This window comes from Rhinolophus ferrumequinum, chromosome 23 (assembly GCF_004115265.2).
Source record: "Rhinolophus ferrumequinum isolate MPI-CBG mRhiFer1 chromosome 23, mRhiFer1_v1.p, whole genome shotgun sequence".
In the NCBI taxonomy this organism is placed as follows: domain Eukaryota; kingdom Metazoa; phylum Chordata; class Mammalia; order Chiroptera; family Rhinolophidae; genus Rhinolophus; species Rhinolophus ferrumequinum.
In genome coordinates, this window is record NC_046306.1 from 3,964,601 (window position 1) to 3,982,634 (window position 18,034).

The 18,034-nt window shown below is 45.9% G+C and overlaps 1 protein-coding gene across 2 annotated transcripts in view; it reads left to right on the plus strand.

Annotated features, from left to right (window-relative positions):
- Nucleotides 1-17,305, plus strand: part of LOC117016146 (serine/threonine-protein phosphatase 4 regulatory subunit 1) — a 70,626-nt gene extending 53,321 nt beyond the window's left edge. The window contains exons 9-19 of one of the 2 annotated variants that reach the window (XM_033095260.1): nucleotides 261-445; nucleotides 1,510-1,937; nucleotides 3,925-4,118; nucleotides 6,775-6,870; nucleotides 7,724-7,909; nucleotides 8,164-8,325; nucleotides 9,169-9,269; nucleotides 11,454-11,574; nucleotides 12,375-12,509; nucleotides 14,791-14,932; nucleotides 15,771-17,305. In XM_033095260.1, the coding sequence (XP_032951151.1) occupies nucleotides 261-445; nucleotides 1,510-1,937; nucleotides 3,925-4,118; nucleotides 6,775-6,870; nucleotides 7,724-7,909; nucleotides 8,164-8,325; nucleotides 9,169-9,269; nucleotides 11,454-11,574; nucleotides 12,375-12,509; nucleotides 14,791-14,932; nucleotides 15,771-15,928 (1,908 nt within the window). In that variant the 3' untranslated portion in view covers nucleotides 15,929-17,305. The remainder of the gene's footprint in view (nucleotides 1-260; nucleotides 446-1,509; nucleotides 1,938-3,924; nucleotides 4,119-6,774; nucleotides 6,871-7,723; nucleotides 7,910-8,163; nucleotides 8,326-9,168; nucleotides 9,270-11,453; nucleotides 11,575-12,374; nucleotides 12,510-14,790; nucleotides 14,933-15,770) is intronic. The other variant, XM_033095259.1, reaches the window with a different exon arrangement.
- Nucleotides 17,306-18,034: the final 729 nt, after the last annotated feature.

Sequence of the window (18,034 nt, forward strand, 5' to 3'; positions counted from 1 at the left end):
TTCAGAGGCCTTGGAAAGTCGGCAATTATTTGATGTGGAATTAATACTCCGGAAGACTGAAAACTGCATGATGGTGCTAAATTTTTCCTTATTTTCTGTTGAAAAATAGTTTCTTTGGAATTGAGGGAATGACTTAGCAGGAAATCTGCTTAGACGTAATTTGATGGACAGTGACGGGCGTGCGGAGCCGCCATCTGTTGAGCCTGGGGTCAGGCCTGGCAGACGCCGCGTTCACCGGGCTGTTCTCTCTCTGGTTTCAGGTGCGCCAGGCTGCCTTCCAGTCCCTGGGCCCCTTCATTTCCACCTTTGCAAACCCCTCCAGGGCTGGCCTGTACATTCGAGAAGATGGCACCCTCAGCATCCGGCCTCCGGCTCAGGACGCAGAGTCCGATTTCACCTGCGGGTCACCCGGTGCTGGCAGCTGCGGTAACACTTCCGTAGCCCGGTAAGCTCCGACCAGGATAATTACCAGGATCCCCGCCTCACCTCGAGCGTCCACCTGAAAGTCTAGCAATTATCTTGTCTGGTGTTTTAGTAACAGTGACCTGCTGGGCAAGATGGAATATTAGAGCTTTAATTATGTAAAGAAGCAAAAAGTAATTGCAATAATGATTTTGAAACATGACTACTGGGTTATAAATAATGAAGCTACTGTGTCTCCTAAATTTAGATAAAATATTCATTGAGAGTAGTGATTAAATAACCGATAAAAAAATTTTTCTCTTACTTTTTGATTAATGAAGTTCTTTGGATAATTGACATAGGAAAAATGTGAAGTCTCCCAAACATACTTTTGTGCCATAGGGTAGTCTGCATGTACACATAACAGTGACATTCCTGAGCCACCATTGGTAGACCGTACACTGGTTTTCTAGCAAGTTCTAGAGATTGATCTTGGGTTTTTTATATCTTCTCTCTGAGGATGATGGGTACGCAATAACCAGACCATTTGAGGTAGTTCACAAGCGTCTCCCCATTGTTAATATTCTACGGGAGCGTGAGAGTTGGTCATTCACAGCCCACACAGTGCCGGTCCTTTCTGAGGTTGGTGCGTCCTTCTCTCCATCCTTCGCCACCAAGACTCACTGAGTTCCTGCTAGATGTCAGGCCCATGTGTAGCGTCTTCCTCACCAAGACTTTCTGACTGGTTAACTACTAGCCCACACCTCCCAGCTCCCGCCCCTTTTATTTTCTAGTGGCTGCCCCTTGATGGAGATGCTAAGGGGCCGCTGCTGAAGGTGTATCAGCAAAGCCAGGGCTCATTCACCACCTGAGCATAATGGAGGGATTGGCTGAACTTCCGTGTGGCGCTTTCACAGCACATCATACTCCCAGGGGGGCACAGGGGACCTCTTCTACTCTCGTGAGGTTACTACCTCTGGCACAGCAGGCCAGGTGGCCCAGTGGTGGGGGAGGAGCGGGCCTGTGAGGACGTGAAGCTCATGTTTTCCCGTTTGACTCCAGTCTATTATACGGTGCTAACAGTGTGCTTCCCTCCATTTAACCTAGTTCAACAAAGCCGGTGCAGATAGAGCCAGCTCTGCCCACGGAAACCAGCAGTCTCCTGTGTGTCAGGAGCTCCTCTCATGGCCCAATGGAAAACCCAATGGAAGACTCCGTCTTTGCTGGAGCTGAGTTGGCCAGGCTTTCTCCAGAGGCCGGTGATATTCACACCCTTCCCATCAACAGCGACCCTGGACCCGGATCCTGGGCCTGCTCAGGGAATCCCGACGATGTATTCAGTCATTTCCTTTACTGGCGAACTCCCCTCCCCGACATCAGCAAGGACATAGAGCTGCTTCTGAGTGAGGCGGGGCCGCAGGAAGAAGACAGCAGCAGACCTGAGACTGTGCACAATGGCTGTGTGGCCCGCAGCGACATTCAGAAAGTCCTGGACAGTTTGCAGGAGCATCTGATGAGTGACCCTGATGTTCAAGGTAAGTGCTGTCATCGTAGCTACAGAGCACACGGGTGTCCCTGGGTGTGCGTCTGCCAGGCCGGCCGTGCTGCATACGTGCACATGTGCTCTCGCACGTGCTTCCCGTGGTTTGCCCCGTGCACACGTTGTGCCAGACCCTCAGGATCTCTCTGTGCAGGTACCTGCAAGGGTTTTGCCTCCTTGTTTTGCAGCCGAGCAGGTGTGAAGTCAGTTCTGATACAAAAGCAGACCGCTCTTGGGCTTCTGTGTCACAGTGGAAATTTCATTAGCTCCTCGGACAGTTTGAAACCCTCTGGCCCGTTGTAACGCCTTTCTAGTTAGGAACTGCTGAGGACTGCTACTTGTGGAGCCTATTAACTCGGCCCTGAGCTGAACTTCAAGGTTTTGGTCTTTCCGCAGCCAGGAAAAAAAGTCCATCTTCTTCTTGGGGGTATTTTTCATTTTCTGACTAGTGAGCCCTCCGAGCGTCTGATCTGGGAGCCAGGCCCTGCAATCCGTACCCGTTATTACGCCTCTTCTTTCTCTACACAGCGCTCTATTTGTCGTCTTCCTTGAGTTGGGGAAATGGGAAAAAGCAAAACAAAACACTTTCTTCTGTTGTGGGGTAAAGATTTGTGAAGCTTTCAGGAAAGGAAATGTGAAAATCCAGTTAGCCCTGTGATTCTTCTCTGTCTTTAAATGTATAAAGGAAATTAAGTCACTGTTTGCTGAAGGAATGAGCCCAGGTTACATACATATCGCTTCTAATACCTACAGACGAAGGTCCACTTTGGGAAAACGTATTTCTGAAGCTGCATTCATTTCCATGCTGGGACCCAGGCTGGGTGCTGGGGCCGCACGTGAGGCTTTGTGGTCTGGTGGTGGGGATTGTGTGGACAGCTGCGCGGCCTGGAGTGTGACGGGCTGGGTCAGGAGTGGGCGTGCATGCTGTGGAAGTACAGGGCAGGACGCCAGTCATTCCTGGGGACAGGAAGTGTCTGCGAGGAGACCTTGGAGAGCAGGTGACATGTGATGTGGGCTTCAAAGGACAGCTGGGAATCTACTGTCTAGAGAAGTTGAGGGATGAGTCTCAGAGGTTCTTTCAGTTTGCAAAATCTTGCGTGTATCTGCGTTACTTCATTTCTTTATAAGAAAGGACCCACAGCTTACATTAGCGCTCGGGGGATCTGTGACCCCAAGAGGTTCAGAAATAAATGACGCCTTAGGTATTTGTGAGCTGGAAATGTTGCTTAGGCTGTTGGGAAGGGCCTGGTGGTCTGCACTGAGATCCTTACCCCGGGCACAGTGGGGAGCTGGCTCCAAGCTCCAAGCATTTTAATCAATCTTGGGGGTCTCAGATTCAACCAATAGAAAATAGAATGCAGGAAGGGGTGTGTGCATATGTGTGTGTGTGTGTGTGTGTGTGTGTGTGTGTGTTTGGAGGTTGGGGACATGGAAACATGTCTGGTTTTGTAGAAAGGTATGTGAAGTATGTCTTCTTTACTGTTTGGAGGGTCTCAAACAGAAAGCGTGAGCGGTCCTGGAGGATGTGTTGAGCGAGCCCTTTACTCACTTGTGTGTATGTAGCTGCATTGATTTGTGTGTGTGTGTGTGTATGGTGGAGATGGCAGTCACCCTGCTTTATCACTGAGTCGGTGGAGCTCCTGGACATCAGCGTTCAGTAACATTGTGTTGTCTTTCTGTGAAAAATGATGGCGTTGAACTCTGATTTTCCCACCTGAGGCGTTTCTAGCTCAGCTCTGAGGCACTGTGCGTGGCCGGCATTGAGTCCGAATGGTTAAGGTTAGTGGCCGTAAGCGTCACCACCTCACTGAGAGCTCGCTTTGGAAGCCCAGAGCACAGCTGCTGTGGGGACGGCCGTGGGCAAGGTGACAGCTTCCGCAGTGCACCCACATGCAGGTCACCTTGTTGTGAAGGCTCCTCTGAAGCGAATCCCTGCAAACCAGATAAAGTGATTACAATTCTCGAAACTTCTCTTCCTGCAGCTCAAGTTCAGGTCTTATCCGCTGCACTCAGAGTCGTGCAGCTTGAGTCTGTGAGCGAGCCTGAGCACAAGGCGACAGAGGGGCTGAGTGAAGTGTCCGTCTCAGCCCCCAGTGCTGCCTGTGACAGCCAGCAGGCTCTGTCAGCCGTGTCACCGCAGAGGCAGCTGTCCGTGGCCGGGATATTACACAGCACAGTAAGTATCTACCCTCCCCACAGCCATGAGGGTGTGACAGAAATCACAAAGCTGCATTCTCTCTTATTAATATATCCTGGCAGAGATGATAAATGGCAAATTTAATTTCATTCTTAAGGTCATGTTTTGGATAACCAGACAACCAATCAATCAGGTGATTGATAACCCTGACTGTTCTCCACAAACACAAGGGTGGGAGACCCAAAGGTACCTTCCCTCTTCTCCAGAAACGAAAGACCTGCTTCTTTGGGGGCTTAACCAAATGCTAAGTGACGTTTGCATCTCTGAATAACAGTGGAAGGTGGATTCATGCAGCTCCTAGAGTTTCAAGTTGACTGACGCCTTGGCGACTCACCCTCACTTCCAGCCTTCGTCTTATAGGCGCCTTGTTAACACACGGTGCCCCTGTAGTGGTGCCGGCATTGTTTCTGGGGAGAGGTGGTGGATCACCGACAGCTCCCCACGTTCCCCCTGTAGCCTGGAACCAGCTCTGGGAGGCTGGGACTCCACATCCTGGGTGCGGGGGAGCCCGTGGCTTGTTTCTGACTTCGAGTCTCCAGAAGCGTTCTAGCTCACTTGTGGTTGGAGGCCCTGATGACTTCCTATTTCCTGCTAAACTTGCACTTGGACCACTTGAGCTGGGGTCCTTCACAGGCCGTGAAAACAGGGAGGGCTCTGTGATCACAGTCATGGGTATGTTGGCACCTTCTCATTTTCATGTGCCTGACAGGTAATCTCTTCCAACTCATGGTCTCCTGGGGCCAGAATACCAACTTTTTCCCATTCACACAGTTTGTACTTTGATTTTAGCGATTCAACTAACTTACCTCCCTTATCCCCTAGTTCTGCTCCAGTAAAGCAAAACAAGACAAATTTAAAAAGCCTGAATATAAAATATTTAAGAATTTGTTAAGGTTACCTTTGATTAGTAAGAAATGAGGTGACACCCGAGTTTTACTGGTTTGTTTTGAAAAATAGACTAGAAAATTCATGTTGTTAGCCTTGTTAAAATCCCACATGTGAAGTAGAAAGGTGCGGCCCCATTTACCTCGGTGGGAGTTGTGAGAGTGTTCAGTTTTCTCTGTCATACACAGAAATGCAAAACAAAGAACAGGACAGATTCCTCCGGCTCGGCCTACTGAGTGAGGTTTTAAAGAGCCTGTCCGATCAGGCCTTGGTTTGTGGTGTGGGACGTCAGGGCTCCTGAATTTGCAGCTTGGCGCTTAGGTTCCAGTGGGATCAGCTGGGATGCTTCCAGTTGTAAAAGAAGGAAAAGGAAATGAAAAACGCCAAAAGCTCAAACAGTGAGGAGAATATTCTCTCGCACAGATGACACAAGAGGTGCTGAGGCTGGGGGCTCATCACCTCCCCTCCTTGACGGTGACCCCATTCTATGCGTCCACTCTGCCATCTTAGCTCGCCAGCTTCGTCCCGAAATGCCCAGCGGGAGGAGCGGGCCTCGTTTGTCTCACTTGTCTCTTTTAACAGCCAGGTGGTTGTCTGGGGAAATGACCTCACAGTACCTTTGGGGCTTGCCTTGACTGGGGGTGCTTTACTGAAACCTTAGCCTGGTTCCGGGACTAAGTATATCTAATAATTGCAGTGAAGACCCTGGAATAAAATTAACTCCTGAAAGAAGAATAATGATTTATTATTTATTAATATATGTGAGTTTATTAACTTGAAGAAATTGAGGTCTTAGGTTATCACACCATGGTGTTTCTGTTTTATCATGCCCTCTATTAAAGTAAGCAGTACATTTCACTGGAAACTTTGGAAATTGAAAGTTCTGGTAGCATGCCTCAGAGCCAACGAAGCATCTATCGGTGTATTAATCGACTTTCCTGGATCATATATTGAGCTGATTTGTCAGAACGCATTAAGCTGGTAGACAGTATGACATTTCAAGTACAAGTAGGAAATCCATGTTACGGTTGGAGGAGAAGGTCAGGTCCATCTCAGTTAATGCTAATCAATGATCAGAGACCAATATGTCACTGCTGAATGTTCTTGCTCATTTTAATTGTTAACCTAATGTAAAGGTTCGTCAGCAAACATTAGAAGTGTTTGTACATGTGCAAATCGAGAACAGTTTTCTAAGTAAATACTCCTCTATCAGCCACATCTTTTCACTCAAATGCAATGACTCCTTCCCCTCGTCTCTGCAGCCTTTCTGTCCGGCGTTGCTGCAATCTCCAGTTGCCAGGAAACGCTGGACGTGCGTGCTTCACCATTTGTTGCAAACCTCAGCCTTCCTTCTGGAGAGGCCCATGCCTTCAACATGGGACTCTTACTGGGGGGGGCCTTAACCACACTGGGGACCCTGGGGCTGGAAGCGCAGTGAATGCAGGCTCAGGCTGTTGGGACTCGCCAGCGTGAGTCTGTCTTCTGGAAGCACCTCAAACAGTCTTGACATTTAAACGCATTTGAAATCCATCTGCCTTGGCACTTAAAATAACTGGCCGGTACACTATCAAACATAACTGCGCAAAAGTACTTTGTAACATCTGGAGAGGTACCACCGAGCTGAAGAGAAGCTCTGGTCTTGGTTTGCGGACGTTTTTTCTGTCATTGAAAGAGGGTTCTTTGAAGGGGGAGTGATAGGACAGCTTTCCCCTGTAGACTAAGATGATAACATGCCCAATCCACTCTGCAGAATCCAGGCGGACCCTGCAAGGGAACCAGTGACCGACCAGAGCCCGAGCGGAGGCAGGACCCCATCCCACTTGAGGAGAATAAATCTAAATTACAGGTTTGTTCCTTGAAAAGAAAAGCAGCTCAAAACTTTACATTTTCTGGAAGTCAAATTTATGAATGGCCACTGGAAGCAAATATTTTTCTTCCATCAATATTAATGACATATCTTAGTTTACAATCTATGGTGCTAATATTTCCTCTCTAACTTAAAAAAAGTAAATTCTAAAATAGTGTTTAAAGTCTTCTGAACAATCTAGAATAGTATTTTAATAATACGAGAAAAAATTTAACATCTATACACTAATAGTTGGTGTCTATTTATATAAGTCATGTTGCTTTTGTGTGTGTGTGTGTGTGTGTATGTGTGTGTGTGTGTGTCTGAGAAGCTTTCCTTGGCTTCTTTTGTTGAATCATTTTTGCCTTTGTTGTGTCTCGTGGATTGGCTTCTTGTGCTATGTAAGTTTTCTCTTAAATGCTTCTAAGTTTTGTATCTCATTGCCCTTCCAGGGATAAAGGTAAGTGGGTGATGTCTCGTGAGAGCAGTGTCCCATCATTTGGAATAAATTAGGGGTGCAGGCCCTAGGTGCGGGGGGCACTTAGAAGGCAAGAGAAGATGGTTTCCATCCTCAGGAGCCCTGTGCACCAGACTTAGCCGGCACTGGTGTCTACACCGTTCTCTACGATAGCAAATGTTGGATGAGTTTAGAAAAGATGAGTGTGGGTGCTGCCTTCACCCTAGTCCGAGTTGGAAATTCGCTGCCTGCACAGGTTTGCCTGAGGAAGTCCTCTTGTGCCTCTCAAACCTCTGCTTTTCTGTTTTCACCTCCAGATTCCAAACTTCTTGTTTTTCACGTGTTTTCTCCTTCTCTCCCGCAAGAGTGATGGCTTCCTTTCTCTCTCCTTCCCAGGATATAATTCCTCAGCCCCTGCTAGACGAGTACGTGTCGATGACAGACCCAGCGCGAGCCCAGACTGTTGACACCGATATAGCCAAGCACTGTGCCTACAGCCTCCCAGGGGTGGCGCTCACCCTGGGCAGACAGAATTGGCACTGCCTGAAGGACACGTACGAAGCACTGGCTTCCGACATGCAGGTAAAAGTCCCTTTTCAGAGACACTCATGAAAACGGGGGAGGGGCGTCATCTAATGAGGAGGAGAAGGGAGGCTCCAGCAGGGCCTGTGTTTACATGGCTGCACTTGGCATGTCTGCTGGTCTCTGATGAAATAAAGCTTTAAGTGGCGCACACCTGGCAGTATCAGTTTTGCTCCAGAAATGCCACTTATGCTCTTGATCACATGGAACTGTGCTTGCTTTTTGTGGCTTGTGTGTCTGCTGTGCACCCCCAGTGGAAGGTACGTCGGACCCTGGCCTTCTCCATTCATGAGCTGGCTGTGATTCTTGGGGATCAGCTAACGGCAGCTGACCTGGTACCCATCTTCAATGGATTTTTAAAAGACCTGGATGAAGTACGAATAGGAGTTCTGAAACACCTGTATGATTTTCTAAAGGTAGGAAGGAGGATTAAAAACAAAAAAGAAACTTCCCTTCTCCAAAACAGTTTTTCAAACCCTAGATATATATAATTAAAGTATCAGTGGAAAAAAACAAATCTAGGTTTTTTTCAGTTGAAACATACCATCCAAAATCTTAAAAAGTGGGCAGTCTTTCCGTGATGGGCAGATGTGTTTATACCTTTCCTCCTGATCTCCTGGCCCTGGGAGTCTCATTCTGTAGGGGATGCTAGCTAGACACAGCCCAACGCGTTCCCTGAGCAAGAAGGAGTGCAGGCCCGGCGAAGGGCGAGCTTGCCCGGCTCTGAGCCCAGCTGAAACCCCATCTCACGTCTGCACGAAGGGCTTTGCCAGCAAGATGCTGCTGCTTCCCTTCATGCCTAAAGGAATGATGACTAGAAATAAGAGCTTAAGAATGAGCCAGAGAGACGAATCACTCGCAGCCGCCCGAGCGCGAGCTGCCCTTGCCGGGTGGTGCACACGACGCCCAGCCTAGTCTCCCGTCGTGGTTGCAGGAGCAGGGGAGCGCTGCGCTGCCCGGAAACAGCAGTGGGTCACCTTCTGAACATACACGGGGTTCTCTAGGCAGGAAATTATGACAGGAGGAAGAGCGAGGGCCTCTGAGAAACACACGAGCATGGCCACAGGCCCTGCGGGAGGCTGGGAGCAGTAAGGGGTGCGCATGTGAGTCCGTTCACAGCGACCCTGGGTCCGGGGGCGGCAGGGTGCATAATTCTTGCCGGTGACAAATGTAGAATCTGAAGTGTAATAAGACAGTACGTTGGGGGTCATTGGGAGGGATTATATAGTTTTATTTATATATACATTTTTAAAAACTAGTTGCTTCATGAAGACAAGAGGAGAGAATATCTTTATCAGCTTCAAGAATTTGTGGTGACCGATAACAGCAGAAATTGGAGGTTTCGATATGAACTAGCAGAGTAAGTAAAACCTGTTTGGGGCTCCGAAAGGCAAATGCAATGGAAGAATTCTTCATTTTCCTACCTTATAATTGATTTCTACACTCGCAGTAATAGGGTTCTTTTGGGTAAGGAGATTATGTTTTTATTAAGGGATAAACTGAACTCCAACGCTCTGAGTTAGAAATCCCACAGTCTCTGGGGAGACATTCATTTTCAGATGAAGACATGGCTCGAGTCACTTTGGAATTAGAGTGTTCTGCTGTTCTATAAAGCAATTTATTCGAACCAAATAAAAGATGAATCACCCACTCTTCAATATTTTCCTATTAATCGGAGCAGTTTTTTGCTAAAGCTTTCTTGAACATTCTGAGTGTAGCCCTCTCTGCAGGGCACAGCGTGGTTTATGCACTTCCGTCGCTGAAGAGAATCATGCTACAGTGAGAGCTATGAAAAGGTCTAACCCAGATGAGACAATTATTAAATAAAAATGTCCCCCAAGGTGGCTCCTATCTGTACATCATCGTGTGTGTGAAGGAGTTACTTAATTTCATCTGTGCCGGCAAGAGGGATGGTAAAGGTGTTAGCGATTCTAAAAGTGAACGCCTCACTTTAAATAATTACCCTTCCCAAGGTGTATAGTGTGCCTTCCGCAGTCTGGAATGGATTTGTTTGTGGTGGTGGTGGTTTGGGTTTTAGTTTTCACCTTGTCGAGATTTATTTCAGTATCTTTAGTTTTCATTTTTCCTACACTCAACTAGAAATCTCTCAGGTAATCGTCTTCCTTGTAGAAATCCATCAAGCTTTTGCAGCAGTTGAGGATATGATTTGGCCGATGCCAGGGGCAAACTAAAAGATTTTCTCTTTGCTGTGATCTTTAATCATTATGCTTAATTTGAGAGATTGAGGTTTTAGTCATTATGCCATGTTCCCAGCGTATATACATTCTAAGAGAACAGAGAAAAACAGGCCCACGTTTTCCATGAAAGCATTGCGCCCTCTAGCGGCAGTGTGCGGGAACTCGGTCAGGTCCGTCTCGGGGCCGGGCTGACCGGCTTTCCCGGGCTGGGGATGGGGCCCGGGCCGGGGGAGCGGGGACCGGGGATGGAGATGGGGATGGGGCCTGGGATGAGAACGGGACTGGGGAAGGGGACGGGGACGAGATCACTTGCTGCCCAGGGACGGGGCCGGGGTCAAGGGACTTGGGACGAGCTGACCAGCTTCCCGGGGATCGGAGCTGGGGACGGGGACAGGGACCAGTTTGGGGACGGAGCCGGAGACCGGCCGGCTCGGCTAGCATCGCCCGACAGCGTTATCTCCGAGCGCTGGCTATCTCCCATCTCTGCCGTGGTTATTGAAGCCAAAGCCACTGATATGAATTCTGTGCTCCCGTGCCCATGATATTGGCATCATTTTTTCTGCAAACAGTGCTTTTTGATATGAGAGTATTCACCGGCACTCCTGGCTTCTGGTTCTAACTTCCTTCCCATCTCGTTTTCATTTCCTTTCCTTGCCAGTGTGGAAAGAATGCCATTTATTTTCATGCCCTTCTCCCCATCCCCATGTAGAAAACTGTGAAAGCTTCGGTAGTAGGTTTTCCCAACCAGCCAGCGTATGAATTTTCCTCCTTGGAGTAAAGAGCCACCGCTCCCACTTCTCTCCAAGCGGACCTGGCTGGATTTGAAAAGCTCATGCACGGTGCCCTGAGCCGGCCAGCAAAAGCGGAAAATTTAATTTGCAGCTTCAGGAACACTGCAGAGGCAGGGAAATCTCATTTGAGTGTTCCCTTGATCTGTTGATCTTTGGGAACTTCAACGTTCTGGCTATTTTTATGTTATCTGATTTTTAAAGTTTTATGTGCTTTCCAACTGATAACCTAAAATTAAAATATTAAATCCCTCTTCATAAATTTCTCAGCCTCTGTTTTACAAAGTTTAATTTATTTCCTTTTTGCTTGATTTATTTGTGTGTGAGATGAAGAATTACATTTTTTTTCTCCTTTTTTTTTTTCTATTTTTCTTTGAGTGGCCATTTTCACTCAGCTTTCTGCTTCTGGCATTTCCCCGACTGCAAGCCTCTCTAGGTCTTCAGAAGGCTGATTTCCCAGCCTGGTTATTTTTATCTGTAAGGTGAAATGAGAATAAAGAGAAATGAATAAGATGTTTTTCACCCCCAAAAACAATTTCTTTTTTTTTTTAATTTCAGACAGCTGATACTGATTTTGGAACTGTACAGCCCCAGTGATGTTTATGATTATTTGATGCACATTGCCTTAAAGTTGTGTGCAGACAGAGTCTCGGAAGTTCGATGGATCTCCTTCAAACTAGTAAGGCAGCATGGCCTTTCCTGCTTATGGTTTTTGGAAATAGGAATATTTATGTTTCTTCCCTTTTTAACTCCTTAATTTTTCTGGGCTTAATTCTTCAGTTTACCGATGAAACCAGCTTTTATAGTTTGGAATGAGGACCTGTGTGGTAGTTTTATCAATATGTAAGATAGCTTTTTATGTTAAGCCTTATGCTTCAGTGATGGAAATTGTGGGTAAATCATTTTACAGATGAAACCCTTCAAACAATGGCTTAGTGTTTTTTTTTTTAAACACGGGTTGGGTTTCTCTGCAGCATGGTTTTATAGAAAAGTAGTTAGTGAGCAAAAACTCCAGCATTGAAAAGCCGATCCTGTTCTCTGTGGGCTTATACGAGCTGAATACGGAGGGGGAAAAAAATCTCATTTGAAAATATAAATTTACTAAGGTACTCTGATGGTATTAAATTTTATAAAAATGACATGTTCTGAAAGGTAATGATTTAGTTATTATGCAAGGGACATTTTCTCAAATTTGGAGTCTTAAGATTAATAACGTATTTTTTCAATGTCAGTCCCTTGTTACATTTCATTTTAATGAGGGGTTTTGTGAGTGTGTGCGGATGCGTCCTGCCATATATGTAACAGCTTTTTCCTCTGTGTTCTAATGATTACCATGACAGAAATTATTTTCTCCTGTGCTTATACATTCATTTTAAAGGTGGAAGGGTGCATAAAAATGTCTAGTTTCTATGTAGAGTAGTAGTCATAATTCAAATAGATGGCAGCATTTTAAATTTGCTCTTCTGATATTTTTCACAGGTTGTGGCAATTCTGCAGAAGTTCTATTCGAGCAGTGAAAGTGCACTGGGGTTAAATTTCATCAATGAGCTCATCGTAAGATTCCGGCACTGTTCTAAGTGGGTCGGAAGGCAAGCTTTCGCTTTCATTTGTCAGGTTAGCATGGCCTGCAGGGAGTCTCCCCTGGGCACACGTGTGCCATGTGTTGATATCGGTACCCCAGATGAAGAATCCAGCCCTGGAGAACTAGCCAGTAACTTGGGGGTCAGTGGACCAAACCCCCTCATCCCACAGGAGATAGTAAGCTACCTAGTCAGACAGAGTGACTTGCCCAGGGTTACCCAGCCTGTACCTGCATTCATCCTATGTTGATTGAGCGCCTGCTGTATGCCAGGCATACTCTCAGATGCTAGGGACAGAGAGGAAACAAGCTCCTGCCCTGCCAGCACCTTCCATGTGTGAGGTGCGGGCCAGGCCCAGAGCCCTGCTTCTGTCACATCCATCCAGGGCTGTGTTCGTCACTGCCCCTCACCTTAGCCTGCTGCCGTGGACAGAACAGCGCGGGGGTGGGTGGGTGGGTGGGCGGTGAAGAACAGAGCACAAGATTAGGGTAGAGGCTTTCATCTCTATAAAGTGCAATTCATGTCCACCTGTCCAGCTCCTCAGGTCACCCTCTCTCCTTAGCATCTTGGAAATGAAGGTACAGTATGTGTTGGGCTGTGGAGGATGGCTGCCAGTTCTTGAACACCTCCATGTGTCAGGCGAGTCCTGGATGATGAGATCTCCATGTGTTGAGCATGGTGTACCTGTATACTTTTAGACCAGGTTTTCTAGATGAAGCTGTTGAAGCCCAGAGAGGTTAAGTAACTTGTGCAAGATCACACAGTAGGTGTAAAGCCTTAATTTTTTTTTTTGCTAAAGTGCTATTTTAAGTCTTAACTTTTCCTCATGCACATTTTCAAGCATATACAAGGGTAGAGGGAATAGTGTAATGAATCTCGTGACCTTATCACCCAGCTTTGTCAATAGTACAATAAAGCCATGACTTTATTGTACCTGACCCCAGACCTCAAAGCCCCTTTTCTCTCTCTCATAACCCCCACCCCGAAGGACTCAACAGGGCCCCCTGTTGGGCCGGAGGGGCATGACAGCGGTGCTTTGGCTATCCTTTTTGACAAGTGCAGTGGGTGGAAGAGAAAGTGCCAAACTCACAAACCACAGGCCTGACACCACAGGCTTTTGCAAACAAGTCTGTGCCCCAAGTCGTTTTGTGACTAAAGGGTAAATGAGATCTTTTTGCATTTATTTTTATATTCTTTGTCTCAGATTTAGAAAACACATGATGAAGCGAAAGGAAAAGATACCAACCACTTTCGTTCAAGAACAATTGAATGTTTTGTGCTCTCGCTAATTAATGATTAAAGGTTTAGAAGACCCACAGTTACACCAAGAGAGGGAATGGGCTCTCAGCCCAGACCCCCCTAAGGGTCATACTGATTGTTACTTAAATGCAGCCCTAGAGACAGGGCACCACTGCAGGTCGTGAGGGCCGAAGCTGACGAGTCCTCGGCCAAGCACCCTGTCAGCACTGCCTTTTCACCTGGGAGGTGGGGCCAGCAGTGCCTACCTGCCTGCCTTGTGGTCCTCAGGCTTCCGAGTTACCTACACGATGCCTGGCGCCTGGAGAACACTTAGCGGTTACTCTGTAGTGGGAAGTTCTGTAGGACTGAGAATCCACATGCCTGTTGCTGTCTGTGGGTCATGAGACCTCTGGGTGTCAGCACCACATTGGACCCGCGTTTTCTCACCTGTGAAGCTAGGCTGGTTCTGACTTGCAAGCTGGCTGGGAGACTTACATGAGGCAGTACCCGTAAGACTTTGGAAGGAGAGAAGCAGGGAGCAGAGGCTGGTCTTACCACAGGCGCAGTGGTTCTCAGAGGGCCGGGCCCTGGATTGGGGTTCGGGGGTTGCCTTTCACTTGGCAGGCGTGGCCCCTGCCCTCGAGAGCCGGGGTCCTGTGAGCAGCAGAGGTGAGGGTTCTTAACCCTTGTTGGCAGGCACTACACTAGACTCTGCAAACATGATCTGCTCTCCCCACCACCTGTCCATTGTACAGATGAGGAAACAGGCTTAGGAAGGTAAAGCCAGTAAGTGCTCAAGTCAGGGTTTAAACGTAGACCTGTGTGACTCAGAAGCCTTTGTTTTCACCAAATGTTGTACCACTTGTAACCCAATGCTTAGGGATGAATCATGAAATGTGCACTGTGTTTCTAGCCGAATTCAGTGGTTGAGTACTTTACATTCAGACACACGCATACCCCCTCAGCCCAACAGAAATGACTTCTTTGCGATTACAGAAGTGTATGTTGTTAGAAGAACCATGCTGATCTGTCCTGACACATAACAGTGCTTTGGCCGTGGCTTTCCTTTATCACAGGCGGTGGTGAGCGCAGAGTGTGTCCCCGTGGACCAGTTTGTGGAGCACTTACTCCCCAGCCTGTTAAGCCTTGCATCGGATCCTGTGCCCAACGTAAGGGTTTTGCTGGCCAAAGCTCTAAGGCAGACGCTGTTGGAAAAGGGTGTGTGGACCATTTTTCTGAACTTGTCCATTTTCAACGTCATTGGGCAGCAGCTAGATGTCCACCATAGGAAACTGTAGCCATTATGTGATAGCATGCTTCAGATTTATTATCTAAATTCATGTATTAACTTTTATGTATATTTTATGGTATGTATAAAGTACGGAAATCAATGTGGTTCAGTTTTTACATTTGATAAACGTATGCTGAGATGCAAAATATTATATCGTCTTCTAGAAGTGGGGGAACTTTTGCCAATTTTGAGTTGTGATATAGAGATTATGGAAGGTAGCAAATGTAAGCCTTAAGTACAATTAGGTTTTAATGCTATGATTTTGTGGTCAATAAGAAAAAATACACTGTCCAACCTAGTCAGTTATTTTTAACCTGAACAGGACTTAATGTAAGATGGAGTCCCTTGGATAGTTCGCTTCTATACCACACATACAGGAGAGTGTCTCTAACCTGCCCTGCCACTTCCCTCCCGTCCCCCACCGTCTGTATCCCCACCCCACCCTGCCAGCAACCTTCTTCTCTTCCTGCATTCCACACATTGCTAATTCTTTTGTATTGGAAGGAAGGAAAGATAATATATTAAAACTTTTTTAGTTATAATTTTTTTAAATATGCCTATTCTTGGGAGTCCACCTTTAAAATTTAGGAAAAACATTTTAATTAAAGCCATGTTATCATTTTAATGGACTTACATGTATGATGATTCTTTGAAAACTGATTTATTGTCTTGTGATGTGGTTTAAAAGACCCCCAAAACGAGTGTGTTTTAGAACACAGTTCATGGCACACGCGATTCGAACTCATGTTCTCTCTCTCTCTCTAGCGTACTTTAGAAATGCCGGTCACCCTCATCTTGAAGTCGTGGAAGAGACTGTGTTAGCTTTGCAGTCAGACCAGGACCAGGATGTCTCCTTTTTTGCCACCCAAGCACCAAAGCGGCGGAATCTTACCGACACTACCACGCTGGAGAAACAGAACTGACCACTGTGGTCACTCACAACCTGGTCATTTCATGCTTGGCACATACTGCTCCCCATAATCGTACCTGTTAAGGGAGGGTAGGCTTCTCCAACTTGGAGACCAGGCACTCAAATGACCCCTTTCCCACCTGCACTTTCCACCCAAGGGACTGCACTGGGGATGGGCGCTAGTTGCAGGCAGCACTTCTTCGCCCTACCTGCCTCGTGTGGAGTCTGAAAAGGTTGTAGAACCAGGGGGCTAACTGGGTGTGGGGGCTTCCATAGCATCAGACTACCTGCGAGTGGTTTGTTTTCTCTGTTACAGACTGTATTATTGAAAGCCCCCCCGAATAGTTTATTAGAAGCTTTTCAGTCTTAAAAGACTTGCACATTCGGCTTCCCTTATGCTTTTCTATAAAATATAGTTTATAGCATTATATTTTATTTTTAACTGAAATACTGTACATATGTGAATAACTTGACAGGAAGAAAATATATTAATGTAATATTAGCCTCCTATCAGTGAACAGAAGAAATACGTCATTTAAATTTATGCTCCACTTTGAGTTGCTGCAAATATAGCCCAATTTGTTTACTTTGAAAAATGTGATAAAGAAATCTACTAAAGAATGATTTATGGCAGTCTTTCTAATGTACGTTCGTTAAAAAATCTCCTTGGAACTTTTCCTCAAGCCCTCATCCCCTCCCCTTCTTGCAGGAACTGTAGCCATAAAGATAGGTGTTGGCCTTTGATAGAGGCATAAAGCAGAAAGAGTTTTCGTTGTTATGTGGATGTATTATCATATGCTTAAGAACTCGGGAGGGAAATTGATCCTTGAGATACATGGATATTGATTTTATAGCTAATGCTCTAGAATCTTAACAAAAAGCAGGAAACAGCCATAGTCCTGATCAGTCCATATACTTGCCCACAAATACCAGTGATTCAGAGTATTAAATTATGATACTTCTTGAAACTGACTTACGTATACAGAACTTAAATCTCATGCTTTTAAATGTTAGACTAAGAACAAGATGCTATGGAATTTAAACAGATTTTTCATTAATAATTCAAGGTTTTATATACATTGATTAAATTCTGCATACATGTCTACTCATGTTATTTTTCTTGTTCTGTATTTATCTTGTCCAAGGTTAGCGTAAGGGAAGGAAGGAATGGTCCTTTGGGCTCCAAGATCTGCTGCCAAGGGCATGTCAGCTGTTTCCATTCTTCCCTTGCATCTTTTCCTTGCCTTGTCTTTTCTTTCTTTTGGTTTAAATAAAATTTCTGGAGCTATGTAATCAATTTCCACTCAGTTCTGTCCCCTAAATTCCATGGAGCTGCTGCTTTAAACAGAAAGGAAGGCAGTCTACCATGGCAAAAAAAATAAGGTGTATGTATGAGAGTTTCAGAGTATGACCCAGTTCAGGGTCACATTTTGACAACTTCAGCAAAGAATGAGTTAATACATTGGAGGCTACATATTAAGAAAAAAAGAAAACTCAGTCCTCTTGTTTTCAGTACTTCACTGTAGTAAGAGACGGGGGTGGTGTTTTGCCTCAGTAACAAGCAATTAAAAATTTTTTTTATTGCCTAGAAATTAAGATTGTCATGTTGTTAAAATCTGTTGATTCAGCAGCACAAGTAGAATTTTTCAACTGCAATCTTGTATTCTGTGCAGAGCTTAATCTTCCATTAAGAAAAAAAGATTAGCTTCTGTTCATGTTGTGATAGGTAGCATTTGCGCGCCCAATCAAACGTACTTGCAGACATTCTAAAGACTGGTAAATAACCTTTAGAGTTCCCGTTTATACATTGAAAGTGTTCTATGCTATGAATGCCTTTCCAATGCAAAGATTTTTTTTTTTTTACACTAAAGATTTTTTTACAACTGTAATTTCTCTGCAAAAGTTATGTTTAATATCACATTTTATTCTCCTTCATGGTAACAATGGAGGTTTTTCTAAGACTGTTTTTCATGGGAACCAGGCTGAGTGTTCACGATTTGACCATCACATTTGACCATCTGACAGAGCTTCCTGTTTTATTCCAACACCCTCCTCTTGGGTGGATTAATGCAAAAGCACCAGATGGGTTGTTTCTCGTGGTTGAAGCTCCCGTGGAGGG